The sequence below is a fragment of the Geotrypetes seraphini genome, chromosome 7 (assembly GCF_902459505.1).
Source record: "Geotrypetes seraphini chromosome 7, aGeoSer1.1, whole genome shotgun sequence".
NCBI lineage: Eukaryota > Metazoa > Chordata > Amphibia > Gymnophiona > Dermophiidae > Geotrypetes > Geotrypetes seraphini.
In genome coordinates this window covers 10,565,154-10,585,005 of record NC_047090.1, presented here as the reverse complement: position 1 = coordinate 10,585,005, position 19,852 = coordinate 10,565,154, and the positions used below count along the sequence as shown (strand labels likewise).

Below are 19,852 nucleotides of genomic sequence, written 5' to 3'. Positions count from 1 at the left end.
GACTTTTTAACCAAGTATTCCCAATACAGCATATTAACAAAATCCAGGGAAAAGCCATCTCCGCAGTTGGAGCCAACCCCTGTGTACCAGATTTGGAATGTTTGGAGGATTTACGAGATTTATCTCTTGAGATGCACTCGCGTTTCACCGTATCATTGCCCAATCACTCCCCCAAGGGCCCCCAATGCCATTTTCGCAAGAGTTGGGACAAAAGGTGCTAGAAGACCCTCTTTGGAGGTTGAAGGCATCAAATCTTGGCAAGCCTTGCACCCCTCGCAGGCCACAGCTAGAGGATGAGAAAATAAAGGCAAAAGAGTTGGCATTCGTGAAATATAAAAAAACCCAAGAAGAGGAGAGCAAAAAGGACTACAGGGTGAAACTGAAAGAAGCCAAGAGAGAGATACGTCTGGCGAAAGCACAGGCGGAAGAACAAATGGCGAAAAATGTAAAAAAGGGAGACAAAAATTTTTTCAGATAAATTAGTGAAAGGAGGAAGATGAAAAATGAAATTGCTAGGCTAAAAGATGCTGGGAATCAATATGTGGAGAGTGATGAGGAGAAAGCAAATGTGCTAAACAAATACTTCTGTTCTGTGTTCACAGAAGAAAATCCTGGAGAAGGACCGAGATTGTCTGGCAAAGTTACACGAGAAAATGGAGTAGATTCTGCGCCGTTCAAGGAGGAGGGTGTTTATGAGCAACTTGAAAAACTGAAGGTGGACAAAGCGATGGGACCAGACGGGATCCATCCCAGGATACTAAGGGAGCTCAGAGAAGTTCTGGCGAGTCCTATTAAAGACTTGTTCAACAAATCTCTGGAGACGGGAGTGATTCCTGGGGATTGGAGGAGAGTGGATGTGGTTCCTATTCATAAAAGTTGTCACAGGGATGAAGCAGGAAACTACAGGCCGGTGAGCCTCACTTCAGTTGTTGGAAAAATAATGGAAGTGTTGCTGAAAGAAAGGATAGCGTACTTCCTTGAATCTAATGGGTTACAGGATCCGAGGCAACATGGCTTTACAAAAAGTAAATCGTGCCAAACGAACCTGATTGAATTTTTTGATTAGGTGACCAGAGAGCTGGATTGAGGACATATGCTAGATGTAATTTACTTGGATTTCAGCAAATCCTTTGATACAGTTCCTCAAAGGAGGCTGTTGAACAAACTTGAAGGGCTGAAGTTAGGTCCCAAAGTGGTGAACTGGGTCAGAAACTGGCTGTCAGACAGACGCCAGAGGGTGGTGGTTAATGGAAATCGCTCGAAGGAAGGAAAGGTGAGTAGTGGAGTCCCTCAGGGTTCGGTGCTGGGGCCAATCCTGTTCAATATGTTTGTGAGTGACATTGCTGAAGAAGTAAAAGTGTGCCATTTTGCAGATGATACCAAGATTTGTAACAGAGTAGACACTGAAGAGGGAGTGGAAAATATGAAAAAGGATCTGCAAAAGTTAGAGGAATGGTCTAATGCCTGGCAACTAAAATTCAATGCGAAGAAATGCAGAGTAATGCATTTGGGGATTAATAATAGGAAGGAACCGTATATGCTGGGAGGAGAGAAGCTGATATGCACGGACGGGGAGAGGGACCTTGGGGTGATAGTGTCCGAAGATCTAAAGGCGAAAAAACAGTGTGACAAGGCAGTGGCTGCTGCCAGAAGGATGCTGGGCTGTATAAAGAGAGGTGTAGTCAGTAGAAAGAAGAAGGTGTTGATGCCCCTGTACAGGTCATTGGTAAGGCCCCACTTGGAGTATTGTGTTCAGTTTTGGAGACCATATCTGGCGAAGGACGTAAGAAGACTTGAGGCGGTCCAGAGGAGGGCGATGAAAATGATAGGAGGCTTGCGCTAGAAGACGTATGAGGAGAGACTGGAAGCCCTGAATATGTATACCCTAGAGGAAAGGAGAGACAGGGGAGATATGATTCAGACGTTCAAATACTTGAAGGGTATTAACGTAGAACAAAATATTTTCCACAGAAAGGAAAATAGTAAAACCAGAGGACATAATTTGAGGTTGAGGGGTGGTAGATTCAGGGGCAATGTTAGGAAATTCTACTTTATGGAGAGCGTAGTGGATGCCTGGAATGCGCTCCCGAGAGAGGTAGTGGAGAGTAAAACTGTGACTGAGTTCAAAGAAGCGTGGGATGAACACAGAGGATTTAGAATCAGAAAATAATATTAAATATTGAACTAAGGCCAGTACTGGGCAGACTTGCATGGTCTGTGTCTGTATATGGCCGTTTGGTGGAGGATGGGGTGGGGAGGACTTCAATGGCTGGGAGGGTGTAGATGGGCTGGAGTAAGTCTTAATAGAGATTTCGGCAGTTGGAACCCAAGCACAGTACCGGGTAAAGCTTTGGATTCTTGCCCAGAAATAGCTAAGAAGAAAAAATTAATATTTAAATTGAATCAGGTTGGGCAGACTGGATGGACCATTCAGATCTTTATCTGCCGTCATCTACTATGTTACTATGTGCGCTAGATGTGGTGTATTTAGATTTTAGCAAAGCCTTTGACAGTGTTCCACACAGACGTCTAATAAATAAACTGAGTGTCCTCAGGATGGGTCCCAAAGTGACGGGCTGGGTCATGAACTGGTTGAGTGGAAGGTGATAGAGGCTAGTGATGAATGCAGATTGCTCTGAGAAAAGGAACGTTACCAGCAGTGTGCCTCAAGGTTCTGTTCTTGGGCCTGTTCTTTTTAACATTTTTATAAATGATATTGAAGGGCTGTCGGGTAAAATTTGCCTCTTTGCGGATGAGATCAAATCTGCAATAGAGCAGACACGCCGGATGGTGTGAATAACATGAAAAAAGACCTGGCGAAGCTTGAAAAATGATCTGAAATTTGGCAGCTAAAATTTAATGCTAAGAAATGCAAGGTCATGCATTTGGGCTGCAAAAACCCGAGGGAACGGTACAGTTTAGGGAGTGAAGAACTTATGTGCATGACAGAAGAGTGGGACTTGGGTGTCGGTTCAGAGGAAGGCTACTAAAATGGTATGTGGTCTTCATCATAAGGCATATGGGGACAGACTTAAAGATCTCAATCTGTATACTTTGGAGGAAAGGCAGGAGAGGGGACAGAGAAGTTTAAATACCTACATAATGTAAATGTATTTGAAAGGAAACTCTGCAATGAGATGGCATAGGATGAAGTTAAGAGGTGATAGGTTCCGGAATAATCTAAGGAAATACTTTTTTACAGAAAGGGTGGTAGATGCATGGAACAGTCTCCCAGAAGAGGTGGTGGAGACAGAGACTGTGTCTAAATTCAAAAGGTCCTGGAATAGGCACATGGGATCTCTGAGAGAGAAAGAGATAATGGTTACTGCAGATGGGCCATTTGGCCTTTATCTGCAGTTATTTCAGCCAAAGGGGGTAAACTAGCAAGGGGTGTACTCTGCTCCGCTTTTTTGGAAAGGAAAGCATGCGATTGTAGAGAACCATAAGTATGAATCCTATGAGAAAGAACCAACAAAAATGGCCATGTAGAAGGTTGTAAATGACTCAAAAGTTCAACTAGCTCACACAGCAGAGGAAAAGGAGCTGTACCAGCCATAGTAGGCATACTGAAAATGACTACCAGAAGGAGACATCATACCAGGCTGAACTTCTCTGAAAGGAGTAGACTAAGGAAGATGTTCCTTAGCCATAAGCTAGCCACCCTCAGAAGGAAGCTGCAGAACATAGGAGGGCAAGGAAGTCCCCACACCAAGAGCAGACAGCCATAGAAATAAAGGGCACCCTAGCATATCACATAGGAGAAGTACCTCGGGGAAGACACGCTAGCCGAGAACCCTGAAAGAAAGGCTGAATAGCCATGCTAGAAACCCCTTAGCACCTCCTAGCAATCCAAGCAAAAAGGAAGACCATGCCGGGTGACCCCCAATCCACCTCAGAAAAAAAGATTCTGTGCCTGATTCAGCATCAGTCTACATAAGTACATAAGTACATAAGTAGTCGCCTCCGCCGGGGCAGACCAGAGGTCCATCCAGCCCAGCGGTCCGCTCACGCGGCGGCCCATCAGGCATATTGCCTGGTCAGCGGTCCCTGACTAATTTTATTGCCTACCTCTACAGTTATCTCTAAACCTTCCACTGCTCTTATCTGTACCCCTCAATCCCTTTGTCTTCCAGGAACCTATCCAGGTCATCCTTGAAACCCTGTACTGTGCTATTCCTTATCACGGCCTCCGGAAGGGTGTTCCATGTGTCCACCACCCTCTGTGTGAAAAAGTACTTCCTTGCGTTTGTTTTAAACCTGTCCCCCTTCAATTTCATCGAGTGACCCCTTGTTCTTGTGGTTTCTTTCAAATTGAAAAATCTGTCTTTGTCAACCTTTTCGATGCCCCTCAGGATCTTGAAGGTCTCTATCATATCTCCTCTGAGTCTCCGCTTTTCCAGGGAGAACAGCCCCAGCTTCTTCAGTCTGTCAGTGTATGTAAGGTTTTCCATACCCTTAATCAGTTTAGTTGCTCTTCTCTGGACTCCCTCAAGCATTGCCATGTCCTTTTTGAGGTACGGTGACCAGTACTGTACACAGTATTCCAGATGCGGGCGCACCATAGCCCGGTACAGTGGCAGGATGACTTCCTTCGTTCTGGTCGAGATACCCTTCTTAATGATACCTAACATTTGGTTTGCTTTCCTGGAGGCTGTGGCGCATTGTGCCGACGCCTTCAATGTCGTGTCTACCATCACTCCCAAGTCTCTTTCCAGATTACTGACCCCTAGCATTGATCCCCCCATTTTGTAAGTGAACATCGGGTTCCTTCTCCCTATATGCATGACCTTGCATTTCCCTACATTGAAGCTCATTTGCCACTTTTTCGCCCATTCTTCCAATGTCGTAAGATCCCTTTGGAGATTTTCGCAGTCAACCGTGGTTTCAACCTTGCTGAATAGTTTGGTGTCATCTGCAAATTTGATGACCTCGCATTTTGTTCCCGCCTCCAGGTCGTCAATGAATATGTTAAACAGGAGCGGTCCCAGCACCGATCCTTGAGGAACCCCGCTCGTGACCCCTTGCCAGTCCGAGTAATGGCCCTTTACACCAACCCTCTGCTTCCTGTCTGCCAGCCAGTTTTTGATCCATCGGTGGACCTCCCCGTGTACCCCATGGTTCCATAGCTTCCTGAGCAACCGCTCATGTGGTACCTTATCGAAGGCTTTCTGGAAGTCTAGGTAAATTATGTCTATGGGTTCTCCTTTGTCCACCTGGTTGTTTACCCCCTCAAAGAAGTACAACAGGTTTGTGAGGCACGACCTACCCTTGCAGAACCCATGCTGGCTCGACCTTAGCTGTCCATTTTTTTCGATATGGTCACAGATGCTGTCCTTAATCAGTGCCTCCATCATCTTTCCCGGGACCGATGTGAGGCTTACCGGCCTATAGTTTCCCGGGTCGCCCCTCGAACCCTTCTTGAAGATGGGCGTGACATTAGCTATTTTCCAGTCCTCCGGGATCTCTCCAGTTTTTAGGGATAGGTTGCATATTTGCTGGAGTGTCTCTGCTATTTCATTCCTTAATTCCTTGAGCACCCTTGGGTGAATGCTATCCGGACCTGGCGACTTGTCGCTCTTTAGCTTGTCTATCTGCCTGAGGACATCCTCCTGGCTCACCTCTAATTTGACCAGCTTGTTATCTTGATCTCCATTTTCTATTTCCTCTGGTTCCGGAATGTTGGATGTGTCCTCCCTCGTGAAGACCGACGTAAAGAAGTCATTTAACTTGTCAGCTATTTCTTTTTCCTCCCTCACTACTCCCTTTCTATCCCCATCATCCAAGGGCCCCACTTCCTCCCTCGCTGGTTGCTTCCCCTTTACGTACCTGAAGAATGATTTGAAATTTTTTGCCTCTCCCGCTAGTCTCTCTTCATATTCCCTCTTTGCTCTCCTAACCACTCGGTGGCACTCCTTCTGGCTTTCCTTGTGTTCCTTTTGGTTGGCCTGCGTTTGATCCTGTTTCCATTTTTTGAACGATGCTTTCTTGTTACTGATCGCCTTTTTTACAGCTGCCGTTATCCATGCTGGGTTCTTTATTCGATTTTTCTTGCACTCTTTTCTGAACCTGGGGACGTACAGGTTCTGTGCTTCGTGCACCGTACGCTTGAGCAGGGTCCAGGCGCTTTCTACGGACTCTACCTTCCTTGTGCTGCCGTTGAGTTTCTTCCCCACCATTTTCCTCATTGCATCATAATTCCCTTTTCTGAAGTTGAGCGCTGTTGTTGTGGTTCTTTTCACCCTGGATGATCCCAGTTCTAGTCTGCACTGGATCATGTTGTGATCGCTGTTTCCCAGTGGGTCTAATACCGCTACTTCCTTTGCAGGTCCCTCCAGTCCACTGAAGATTAGATCAAGAGTAGCTTCTCCTCGTGTAGGTTCCATGACCAGCTGTTCCAGGAAGCAGTCCCTCGTGGCTTCCAGGAATTTGGTCTCTCTCTCGCAACTTGAGTGCCCGATACTCCAGTCTATCCCAGGGTAGTTGAAGTCTCCCATCACCACCACACTTCCATTCTTGCATACCTGCCGCAGTTCCGTCTCCAGGTCCCGGTCGATTTCTTCCGATTGGCCAGGCGGACGATAGTATAGACCCAATTTGATGTCTGCTCCAGATCCTCCTGGTAGCTTAACCCATATTGATTCCAAGCCTTCCGACCTTACTGCTGTTTCCATTTTGGTTGAGGGTATGGAGTCTTTTATGTATAGCGCTATTCCTCCACCCTTCTTGTGTGTCCTGTCTCTCCTGTAAAGTTTGTACCCTGGTATGACCACATCCCATTTATTATCATCAGCCCACCACGTTTCTGTGATTCCAATTATGTCCAGGGCTTTTTGACTGGCTATAATTTCCAGCTCTCCCATTTTGGCCCTGAGGCTCCTCGCATTTGTGTAGAGGCAATATAGGTCCTGATTTGTCGTCCGCCCTGCTGTTTTCTTTCCATGGCTCGGCGCTCCCACCTGGCTTGCCTTTACTCGGTCATCCACCTCCCGTGGCGTGTCCGTTTTGCCCCCATCCAGTATCTCCTTTTTTGGATGGTCCTCTTGCTCCCATTGTTCTCTTTCAACCATGCCTGTTAGGCTCGTTTGTGCACTGGGCCCCTGCATTGCATCTGTGGGCCTTTTTTCTGAAGATTTCCACTCAACCCTTTTGTTTAAAAGTTCCCTCCCAGTCCCTTTGTCCAAAAAGTCCCTCTCAGCCCCTTTGTCCAAGAGTTCCCACTCGGTCCCTTTGTCCAAAAGTGTCTCCTCAGTCCCTTTGTACAAAAAGTCCCTCTCAGCCCCTTTGTCCAAGAGTTCCCACTCGGTCCCTTTGCCCAAAAGTGTCCCCTCAGTCCCTTTATCCAAGAAGCCTCTCATAGTCCCTTTGCCCAAGAATTTTCTCTCAGTCCCTTTGTCCAAAAGATCCCACTCGGTCCCAAGCTCTCTTTTGCAATGTCCTTGTTCGGTATCATTTTTTGATACCAATGTCCGGTGTGTCGAGGCCAGATCGACTTCCGGCTTTCCCCTTCTCTTCAGTTTAAAGCTAGGTCTATGGCGTTTTGGATGTTTCTTGCCAGCTGCCTCGTCCCAGCTGTGCTCAGGTGCAGTCCATCTCTCCTGTAGAGCTTGTTCTTCCCCAAGAAGGTCGTCCAGTTTCGAACAAAGTGGAATCCCTCCTCCTCGCACCATCTCCTCAGCCATCCGTTCATTACTTGTAGTTCGCTCTGTCTTCTTGCGTCTGCTCTCGGTACTGGTAGGATCTCCGAGAAGGCTATCCTATTTGATCTCAGCTTCAGTTTCCGCCCCAGGATCCTGAACTGCTCAGTCAGTGTAGTCCGGTTGAAATTTTTCCTGCTGACGTCGTTGGTTCCAATGTGGATTACAACTGCCGTCTCCTCTGTCTCGGCTCCCTCCAGGATTCTATCAATTCTGCTGATGACGTCCGTTGTTCTTGCCCCCGGGAGACATGTCACTAGTCGGTCCTCCCTTCCTCCGGCAATGTGACTGTCCACTTCTCGCAGGATTGAGTCTCCTACTACAACAGCAGATTTCCCCTTCCTCAGATGTCTCTCTGGTCTCAGGTCCGTGTCCTCCGGGCTCTGCTGGATCTCCGCTGGTCCTTCCGCCAGGTCCTGTTGGGTACCATCATCTGCATTTTCAGACCCTACGCTAGGTCCCACTCCCATGGTGTTTGTTGGTTCCTGACCTCCAGCTGCCGGTTCCCGTCTGATACGCTGGTGGTCCTGTGCCTCTGCCATCTGCCAGGCCTCCTCTATGTACTTCTCGAGCTCTCTGACTTGTTCTGAGATGTGGCTCTCTCTGGTAGTCTCCTCCGTTTCCCCACACTGTTCCTCTATTGAGCAGAGTCCCTCCAGCTCCTGGACTCTAACCTGCAGCCTTCCGACCTCCCTCCTCAGGCTATCCAGTTCCTGGCATCGATTGCATATGTATGCCCGCCTCCCAAAGGGGAGGTAGTCATACATATGACATTCGATGCAGTATACTGGGTAGCCCTGCTGGATTCCTGCAGCCTCCATTTCTCTGTTTTCTTTCCTGTGTTCTGTAAGAGAAGAGAGAGAAAGAGAATGAGAATGAATCGCGAATAAATTAGAGAAAATGTACCTCAGGAATTTCTCTACTGGGCTGCCTGTGCTCCTGGCTCCTTCTTAAGGCTCCTCCGCAAAGGCGCTCCCGCTAAGGCGAGCGCCTTTGCCGCTCGCCTTCGCCGCGCGCCGAACGGCTGCACGCCGTTGGCTCCCTGCCTTTTAAGGGGGAGCCCGGCTGAAGTCGCTGAAGTCGCTGACGCGATGTGAGTGGGCGGAGCTAGCTCTCGCCCGCCTCTGGCTCACCGCGCCCCCTCGCCTTTCTCCTCTCCTGCTCGCTGCCGCTGGAATCGGCAGCGAGCCCTGTAGCTTCTGCCCTCGCCTGCCTGCCTCCTCTCCTGGCCGCGGCTCCCTGCCTTTTAAGGGGGAGCCCGGCTGAAGTCGCTGAAGTCGCTGACGCGATGTGAGTGGGCGGAGCTAGCTCTCGCCCGCCTCTGGCTCACCGCGCCCCCTCGCCTTTCTCCTCTCCTGCTCGCTGCCGCTGGAATCGGCAGCGAGCCCTGTAGCTTCTGCCCTCGCCTGCCTGCCTCCTCTCCTGGCCGCGGCTCCCTGCCTTTTAAGGGGGAGCCCGGCTGAAGTCGCTGAAGTCGCTGACGCGATGTGAGTGGGCGGAGCTAGCTCTCGCCCGCCTCTGGCTCACCGCGCCCCCTCGCCTTTCTCCTCTCCTGCTCGCTGCCGCTGGAATCGGCAGCGAGCCCTGTAGCTTCTGCCCTCGCCTGCCTGCCTCCTCTCCTGGCCGCGGCTCCCTGCCTTTTAAGGGGGAGCCCGGCTGAAGTCGCTGAAGTCGCTGACGCGATGTGAGTGGGCGGAGCTAGCTCTCGCCCGCCTCTGGCTCACCGCGCCCCCTCGCCTTTCTCCTCTCCTGCTCGCTGCCGCTGGAATCGGCAGCGAGCCCTGTAGCTTCTGCCCTCGCCTGCCTGCCTCCTCTCCTGGCCGCGGCTCCCTGCCTTTTAAGGGGGAGCCCGGCTGAAGTCGCTGAAGTCGCTGACGCGATGTGAGTGGGCGGAGCTAGCTCTCGCCCGCCTCTGGCTCACCGCGCCCCCTCGCCTTTCTCCTCTCCTGCTCGCTGCCGCTGGAATCGGCAGCGAGCCCTGTAGCTTCTGCCCTCGCCTGCCTGCCTCCTCTCCTGGCCGCGGCTCCCTGCCTTTTAAGGGGGAGCCCGGCTGAAGTCGCTGAAGTCGCTGACGCGATGTGAGTGGGCGGAGCTAGCTCTCGCCCGCCTCTGGCTCACCGCGCCCCCTCGCCTTTCTCCTCTCCTGCTCGCTGCCGCTGGAATCGGCAGCGAGCCCTGTAGCTTCTGCCCTCGCCTGCCTGCCTCCTCTCCTGGCCGCGGCTCCCTGCCTTTTAAGGGGGAGCCCGGCTGAAGTCGCTGACGCGATGTGAGTGGGCGGAGCTAGCTCTCGCCCGCCTCTGGCTCACCGCGCCCCCTCGCCTTTCTCCTCTCCTGCTCGCTGGAATCGGCAGCGAGCCCTGTAGCTTCTGCCCTCGCCTGCCTGCCTCCTCTCCTGGCCGCGGCTCCCTGCCTTTTAAGGGGGAGCCCGGCTGAAGTCGCTGAAGCGATGTGAGTGGGCGGAGCTAGCTCTCCTGTGAGTGGGCGGAGCTAGCTAGCTTAGCGAGAGGATTAGATTAGAGAATGACACGGTGACTGTTACCAGCAGGTAGCCCCGCAGGAACAGGGTGAAAAAAGAGATTGGTAGCCACACGTACAGAACAAGGCCATTCATTGCCTCCTTTTCCACCCCAAACGGTCAGCAACCTTCCTCGCGATCCAGCAGCCCCCTCCCTCCCTATCGCCGTGGTCTAGGCATTTCCTCCCCTCATCGGGCCTTCGCTTGTGATTTTCAGAGTTTTCTTGCTCCGAGCGGCCCGGACACCACAGCCTTCTCACAAGTTGCGCACAACTGCCCTGAAGGTTCTCCTATAATGTGAGACGCCCAGGCAGAAACAGGAAGTTGCATCAGAGGAGAAGCTTTGGGGCAGTCACACGCAACCTGTGAGAAGGCTGTGGCATCTGGGCCACTCAGAAAGAAAACTTTTGATTCTGAAAAGCACCTGCAAAGGTGGCGGGAAGGAAGGCAGATGGCCCAATGAGGAAAAGAGGAGAGAGGAACAGATGCCAACGGGAAATGGGGAGGAGAGAAGGGAGCAGATATCGCACAGAAGTGGAGAGGGAGAGGGGAGCAGATGCCCCAAAGAAGTTGGGAGGAGAGAGAGGGGAGCAAATGCTGAAGGGAAGTGGAGAGAGGGAGGAGGGGAGAGAAGAACAGATGCCGAAGGTCAGCAGTCTCTGACCTGATCTTCCGTCGCCGCGAAGCGGCGGCGCGCTGAGGACTCCGCCCCAATAACCCCTGGTACATGGCATTTAAAACCAAGCTCTTTGCGGCGCACGCTAACACCGTGTATTTCACGCACGCAGCACTCTGTCACTTTTGATTTCTAACTGTTTTTAAAGATTTTATTGTTTTATTTACCTGTGTTTCAAGTCTTAATTTGCTATTTTACTGTGATTTATTTTCTCCAGCAGTCTCTGACCTGATCTTCCGCCGCCGCAAAGCGGCGGCGCGCTGAGGACTCCGCCCCAATAACCCCTGGTACATGGCATTTAAAACCAAGCTCTTTGTGGCGCACGCGCTAAGGACTCCGCCCCAATAACCCCTGTCTCTGACCAGATCTTATGCTGCCAGCACTGATGTAAAAGAACACCCCCAACTACAGCACTCCCTCTGGATTTGCTTGGTTCTCTCTCTCTCTCTCTTTTTTTTATAAAGTGAGGTGGGAGTTGGAGTGCAGGGTAAACACCATATTGAGGTCAGGGTATGGGTAGGGAGCTGGCACCACCAGCTATACTCTGATAGACACCCAGGAAGCCTAATTCCCTTGTTCAGCTGAATAAGCAGAGCCAAAACAGGAGCAGAAGTGAGCCTAGCGGAGTCAAACTGAGCTACTGCATGCAGGCCATCATACAGATAAAACCAGGATCAGGAGAGAGACCATCCACCCACCTGCGGAGATAGAGAACACTGAAATTCCAGTGAGCTCAGCTTTGTGTTCTCTATCTCTGTTTGCTGGTAGGTGGACTTAACTTACTGGTCTCTGAATTAATCTGCTGCTGATGATAACAAGGAAAGTTGTATATTATGCCTAGAAACAGGATTGTATGACTCCTTTCCTCATTGATCAACACTGACTTCCGGTATCTTACAGTTTTAAATTTAAGTTTTATAATGATATACAAGACACGATTTTGGTCCTGGAGATTAAGATCTACAAGGTCAGCATCTATGAGTCAAACATGGATGTTTTTGTTACATAGAGTTTTATGGACCCCTACGCGCTTACAAAAGATAGATAGCACTAGATCTAATAGATGCTGGCATTGTAAAATAGAAGTTGGGACTTTAGATCATTTAATTTTTTTTTGTCCCTGTGTAAACGCCTTTTGGAAATTAATCTGGCCCCAAATTAATAAATTATTAGAAAATCATGTAGGACTCTCATATGATACTATATTATTTGGCACGGCAATGAGAACTCAAAGTCCGATTTCTGTAAATAATATTAAACTATTATTAATATTGACAGGGGTCGCCATGCAACAAATTACTCAAAATTGGAAGGATTATACCAAATTAAATTATACATTTTGGTGGAATTCGGTCTGTCATATATATATAAAATGGAAAAAGTATTAGCGTTGCAACAAGGAAATCTTCATAATTTTAAGAAAATTTGGGAACCATTGACTAGCTATTCTAATGATCAGATTTCATAGCACATTAGTAATAGTTATATTAGAGTGGGGGGGAGAATGTATATTATATGGAAATAAGACATGAAAAAAGGGGAGGGATTTATTATATATGATAAGATGAATTATTTGTAATTAAAACTGTCATGTAATAATTGATTATAATATGTACAATTCAATTGTTGTAAGAATGCAAAAATCTATAAATAAAAATAACAAAAAAAAAAACAAAACAAGACACTATACCAGACAGAATCATTGGATCATTGGGATAGTTATTTAGTAGGTGATCAGCATTTTATGTTCACCACCAGCTGTATTTCCAAATATTCTATGCTGGGCTATATCCAGACACCAGCATTGAATATCCAGTTGTATGCTGGCCACTAGTGGTTAAGCACAATATTCCGTCAAACTATATAAGGCAGTGTATCGCAAATTGTGTGCTGCGGCACACCAGTGTGCCTCCTGAGATTTCTGGTGTGCTGCGACACACTGGCGAGGAGGAGAGTCATCCACGCCAGCTGCCTGCCTACAGGACGTGCCTCTCGTGGTGAGAGGCACGTCCTGTAGGAAGTCAGCAGGCACAGCCGACTCACCTCCTGGCTGGCGTCTCTCAGATCCCTGTAATGGCGGGATTGCGGCTAGACGGGCTTCCGGCAATGCGCGGACGTTGATGCAATGACGTCATGCATGTGCGTGACGTCATCGTGTCGGCTTCTGGGTGCCTTCTGGCCGGGGCACTTGTTTTAGTGTGCCGCTAGCTGGAAAAGTTTGCGAGACACTGGCATAAGGAGTAGCCTAAGGTTTAGTGCAGTGGCTTGAGAGCCAGGGATTAGAGAATGAAATGGTGACAAATTTTTCCCCATCTCTGCAAGTTCTTTTCCTGTCCCTGTCCCATTGGGTATCATCAAAAAGGGTATCACGACCAGGACGAAGGAAGTCATCATGCCGCTGTATCGTGCAATGGTGCACCCGCATCTGGAGTACTGCGTCCAGTACTGGTCACCGTACCTCAAAAAGGACATGGCGATACTTGAGGGAGTCCAGAGAAGAGCGACTAAATTGGTAAGAGGTATGGAAAACTTTTCATATGCTAACAGGTTGGAAAAGCTGGGGCTATTCTCCCTGGAAAAGTGGAGACTTAGAGGGGACATGATAGAAACCTTCAAAATCCTGAATGGCATAGAGAAGGTGGACATGGACAGATTCTTCAGATTGTGGGGAACCACAAGTACAAGGGGACACTCGGAGAAATTGAAAGGGGACAGGTTTAGAACAAACGCTAGGAAGTTCTTCTTTACTCAGAGGGTGGTGGACACATGGAATGCGCTTCCGGAGGTTGTGATAGGCCAGAGCATGCTACAGGGGTTCAAGGAAGGTTTAGATAGGTTCCTAAAGGATAAGGGGATTGAGGGGTACTGATAGAAGTAGAGATAGAACATAAGAACATAAGCAGTGCCTCTGCCGGTCAGACCATAGGTCCATCCTGCCCAGCAGTCCGCTCCCGCGGCGGCCCAAACAGGTCACGACCTGTCTGAATCACTAGAAGGGGCTCCCTTGCCACCTTGGTATCTCGTTTAAGTCCTGCCTTCCTATCGAAGTCCTAGCCCTCCAGTCTTGCACCTGGTTGGTTTATACTCATTGCCTGGTTAACATTCTATACTTGTGTTACATCCCAGCTCCTCCCTCAGTATCCCACGATCCCTTTATCCGTCAGGAATCTGTCCAATCCCTGTTTGAATCCTTGGACATCCCAGCTCCTCCCTCAGTATCCCACGATCCCTTTATCCGTCAGGAATCTGTCCAATCCCTGTTTGAATCCTTGGACCGTACTCTGCTTGATCACTTCCTCCGGTAGTGCATTCCAAGTGTCCACGACCCTCTGGGTGAAAAAAAACTTCCTTGCATTTGTTTTGAACCTATCTCCCTTCAGTTTCTCAGAATGCCCCTGAAGGGAGATAGGTTCAAAACAAATGCAAGGAAGTTTTTTTTCACCCAGAGGGTCGTGGACACTTGGAATGCACTACCGGAGGAAGTGATCAAGCAGAGACAGGTTATATGAATAGTCAGGGACCATTTCACAGGTCATAGACCTGATGGGCCGCCGTGGGAGCAGGCCGCTGGGCACGATGGACCTCTGGTCTGACCCAGTGGAGGCAACTTCTTATGTTCTTATTCCTGCAAGCTCTGTCCTCATCTTCAGAAGCCTCAAACACTTTAAAATTATAAGTGTCCGAGGCTTGTGCGGTTAGGGCAGAACTTACAGGAATGGGGCAGGGACAGGGAGAGCGACAAAACTCCTGGGGTGGGACGGGGAAGTTTGTCCCCGTGTCATTCTCTACCAGGGATATTGCTGAAGAGCTGTCAGGAAAGATTTGACTCTTTACAGATGATACCAAAATCTGCAATAGAATAGACACCACTGATGGTGTGAACAACATGAGGAAAAACCTAGTGAAGCTTGAAGAATGGTCTGAAATTTGGCAGCTAAGATTTAATGCTAAGAAATGCAAGGTCATGCATTTGAGCTACAAAAAGCCGAGGGAATGATACAGTTTAGGGGGTGAAGAACTTTCGTGCTCAAAAGAGGAGTGTGAGTTGGATGTGATCTTATGTGATTATCTTAAGATGATCAAAAAGGGAAGAAAGACAACAGCAAAAGATAGAAGGAAGTTTCGGTGCATAGAGAGGCATGGTCAGTAGGAAAAAGGAGTATTGCTGCTCCCATGCAAGACTCTGGTGAGACCTCATTTAGAATATTGAGTATAATTCTGGAGACTGCACCTTCAAAAAGATAAAAACAGGATGGAGTCAGACCAGAGTAAGGCTACTAAAATGGTCAGTGGTCTTCATTGTAAGTTGTATGGGGACAAAGATCTCAATATGTATATTTTGGAGAAACAGCGGGAGAGGGAAGATATGAGAGAAACATTAAAATAAACAATTAACAAAAGAAATGTCACTCAATAGCAGTGGATTCAATTTCTCAGATCTAACTTTCAACAAATCGGTGGAGAAAAAGCCTCAAGTATTATAGCAGATAGTAATCATTGATGATTTTAAAGTTCATGTTTTTATCATTGGCAAAAAACTCACACCACAAAAGAATGTCAGGATCTAAAAAAAATCTAGAACCCACTACTGTGCACAGCAGAAAAGCTATTTTATTCAATTTTATAACTTTTAATCACTTCAAAAAAGCCCAAAATAAAATGAAAGATAGAAAAAAGAAAAAAAAACTTAGTTTTGGCACCAGAACTCTCTGTCCTGTTACATAAAGTTTGTTTTTTTGGCCATCTTTACCCAGGAAGGGGTTTTTCCAGAAGTAGTTCCGCTGCTCTCTATTTCTGCACTGCGCTGTCTTGTGCACGTTAAATTGGAGCTTTATATGCTCAGTTGTTATCCAGATGGAAGTGGACTTTAAAGTTTGAATCCCTGAAGAAACCATTTCATTGTTGGTCAAACAAGATCTTGTAGGAGGAAGAACGCTTTGCCTGTCGCTGTGGTTTGAACGTTGCTGATAAGGAGTGCTACAGCAGAGATTTTTTTGTGACATTTTTTGTGGTGTGAGTTTTTTGCCAATGATAAAAACAATATGAGCTTTAAAATCATCAATGATTGCTATGTGCTATAATACTTGAGGCCTTTTCTCCACTGATTTGTTGAATGTTAGATCTGAGAAATTGAGTCCACTGCTGGTGGGTGACATTTCTTTTGTTAATTGTTTATTCTACTGTCACTACGATTTATTGATTGAGAAACATTAAAATACCTATGTGGCATAAATGCAGTTGAAAGGAAATTCTGGAATGAGGGAGCGAAGGATGAAAGTGATAAGGGGAGACACCCAGAAGTAACCTCAGAAAATGGTGGAGGTGGTAGGCACAAACGATGTATCTGAATTCAAGAAAGCTTGAAACAAGTACACTGGATCTCTAAGGGAGAAGAAGGGATAGTATATGGCATGGATAGAAATATGAAAGCAGATAAAGACCATATGGCCTTTGTTTTATGAGACAGGAAGAGAAAAGCAGAAAAAGAGAGCTAGTGGGGTAAAGCTTACTTTTTGAGGAAAAGGGGTCCATGAAGAATGTGGGGAATGATCTGGGAGTCTTTGAACTTTGGAAAGTTAAAGAGAGATTCCCACAACCAAAAGGGTTTGGAGTGTCTGTACTAAGAGGATTTTCCATTTTGTGCTTATGGAGGGAAAGGGACATTTAGCACATTAAGCCTAACATTTAGAAAATCCGACGTAACACAATTTTACCTTGAAAGGCTTGTCTCCACTATGTGTTAACATGTGTCTTTGTAACCAGCTTTGACTGGTCGATGGTGTATTATACACTTTGCATCCTTTCCACAGGCAAACAAATACCTGGTGTAAAGCATAAAACAAAAGAATAATTAAATCTCAATGTTTAAGAAAAATTTCTATTTTCAGTAATATTCAAGATTCCACATGCATTACCACCAATTAAGTATTTCATACCTGTGCTTTAAACAGTACTACCAGATTATAAAAGCATACACTCTAGTACAGGGGTCTCAAAGTCCCTCCTTGAGGGCCGCAATCCTGTCGGGTTTTCAGGATTTCCCCAATGAATATGCATGAGATCTATGTGCATGCACTGCTTTCAATGCATATTCATTGGGGAAATCCTGAAAAACCAACTGGATTGCGGCCCTCAAGGAGGGACTTTGAGATCCCTGCTCTAGTACATAACTTTTTCTCCATTTATAATAAGTTTAACGTGAAGCAGAACGGTACTTAATCACCTAAATTGAATAAGCATGGACATATTTTAACAACTACTAAATCTATTTGAAGTTAGAAGGCAACCAAAACCATTTTATTTCACCCAAAAGTGAATCTTAAGTCAAAATTTGGCAGATACCGAAGCCATAACTGGTTGATATTGGCCTGAATTGACGCTATGTATGCGGGGTGTGGAATGTCCTTGAGCTATTAACAGAATGAAGGATATGAATGATTAAATAAAAGCTAAATTTTGGTTATTTTATTTTTTTTAAATCTTGTAATGAGAGTAAATACCATAGTCAGGAAAGGTAATCTAGTATTGTTAAGTCTCTTTTTTGGGTTGTTATATACAGTATTTGCTATGGCACAGACCAACGAGATTTTGCCTTACGCTTTGACATTAAATAATAAAATTCAGAATGTTTTAATGCCAAGTCTGTTAGCAACAATTTTAGCACAGAAAGAATCACTTAAAGAAAGCCAAACTACCGTGTTTCTCTGAAAATAAGACCTACCCACGAAAATAAGCCCTAGCATGATTTGAGGGTCAGTCTTAATATAAGCCCTACCCACGAAAATAAGCCCTAGTCGCCAGCGGCGAGACCGAAATACAGTACCTTATAACAAACCACATCGTCAGCAGCACAGGCCCCATTGCGGCTTTCTCACGCTCGGGCGTTCCTCTGCCGCAATGCTGATGATGTTATCAGCAACGTGGCAGAGGACCGCCCGGGCATGAGAAAGCCGCGATGGGGCCTGTGCTGTTGACGATGCGGTTTGTTATAAGTACTGTATTTCGGTCTCGCAGTCGGGGTTCGGATAGGTGGGAGAGATGAAAGAGTCAGCAGGGAGAAGGGGGGGTGTGGCGGGGGATGGGAGGGATTTAAAAAAATGCTCCGTGGGGGGATGGTAGAAAAGGATGGATTTAAACTGCAAGGATTCTGCTGCACAAAGGATGGGAAGGAGGGAGGGATAGAAGCTGCAAGGGTTCTGCTGCACGAGGAGAGGGAGAAATATTGGCTGCAAGGGTTCTGCTGCACAGGGGGATAGGAGGGAGGGGGGAGGAATAGAAAAATACTGTACAAGGGGATGGGTGAGAGGGGAGGAAAGATGCTGCAAATGTGGGAGAGAGAAAGGAAATAGGAAGAATAGGAGGAGGGGAAGGGAGAGATAATCATTGTACATGGAAAAAAATAAGACCTCCCCGAAAATAAGACCTAGTGCCTTTTTTGGGCCCACAATTAATATAAGACAGTGTCTTATTTTCGGGGAAACATGGTATTAACAGTAACATCAGGTTGGCACTAAGCTCATAGAACAAGTAATTCAAAGTCTTTCAAGCAAAACAATTAGGATATGAATCCTAAAGTCACATACCCCTCCTCGCTGACCATCTACATGTATGGAACGAATGTGATCTGCCAGATCAGGGCTAGAGTTGAAACAGATTTGGCACTGGTCCCAACAACAACTGTAAGAAATACTTTTTGTTGAAGAAGTTGCGATTCCCTGGCCATTCATCATAGCTGGTGTTGAACGACCACTGGAAATGGTACTGTCCACATCCATCAGAGTGCTGCTTATGCTACCAAAGAAATAAAGATGTATTATCAAACAAAGTTAAAACAGCACAGTTCTCTTCCTTTAAAGATGTACTTATGGAGAGCTACTTTTCCAAATAAGTTTCCTACAGATTATGAGGGGGTGTTAAGTCTTTAGGCTTTGTAAAGAAAATAAGCTATTTACTCTACATATTCACCACTGAGTTCCACACACTTATGACTGTTCAATTTCTTTAACCCATACAAGAAATATTATTTTGGTTGCGCTGCAAACCAATTGTCAGCAGCTAACGTGGCATCCTCAGTGCTTGAAAGCGTTCTTCCCCTGAGATGTTTCTTGAGGTTAGGAAAGAGGTAGTAGCCCAAAGGGGCCAAATCAGATGAGTAGGCTGGGTGTTTCAGGATGTCAACGTGAAAATCTGCCAATTTCTGCTCTGTAATGGCTGCCCTGTGAAGAGCAATATTGTCTTAAAAAAACAAGATTTATTTCAAAAAGTTGCCTCAGTGTTTGGAGAACAGTTGCTGCTTTAATTTGAAGAGAAGTGCAATGCAGTACTTTGCTGTGATGATTGTACCCTTTCCCAAGTAATCTACAAGCAATATGTCATCTTTGTCCTAGAAGACTGCCATCATTTACTATGTTACTAAGTAAGACCTTATTTGATGACTTCTGTGTCGAACTTCTTGAGATATGGAGAACTACTGTGTCTCCAATCTTTGGATTGTTTTTTTTGTATCTGGATCATATATCTATATATGTATATCCAAGTTTCATCCACAGTTATGAGATGGTTCAAAATTTCCACAAGATCCCATCAAAATCGTTCCAAAATAGATAATAAGGTAACCATTTGATCACACTTCTGGTCAGCATTGAGACATTTGGGAACTCATTTGGCTGAGAGCTTTGTCATGTCTAAAATTTTGTGAATAATACAACCTACTCATTCTCGGGATATCTTTAGGGTCTTTGCTATCTTTTTAGCAGATATTCTTAAATCATCCAAGATCATGGAATGAATAGCACACCCGTATATTCTAGAATTGTCACTTGAGTTGGTCTTCCAGAATATTCTTCATCTTCTGTGATCCAATATCATCATCTAATATAATAAAAGCCTAAGCGTGCATGCGCACTCCCACCTGCGTGTTCCATTTTCCGTGCGCTGTAGGGCCCCGCAGGTAGGAGTGCGCATGTG

General features: G+C 46.7%; 1 protein-coding gene across 3 annotated transcripts in view; it reads right to left on the bottom strand.

The window, feature by feature from the left end:
* Positions 1 to 19,852, bottom strand: part of AEBP2 (AE binding protein 2) — a 95,912-nt gene that overhangs the window by 56,320 nt on the left and 19,740 nt on the right. For all 3 annotated transcript variants that reach the window (XM_033953483.1, XM_033953484.1, XM_033953485.1), the window contains exons 2-3: positions 18,469 to 18,676; positions 16,600 to 16,707 (exon numbers count right to left, since the gene is read on the bottom strand). In XM_033953483.1, coding sequence (XP_033809374.1) covers positions 16,600 to 16,707; positions 18,469 to 18,676 — 316 coding nt within the window. The remainder of the gene's footprint in view (positions 1 to 16,599; positions 16,708 to 18,468; positions 18,677 to 19,852) is intronic.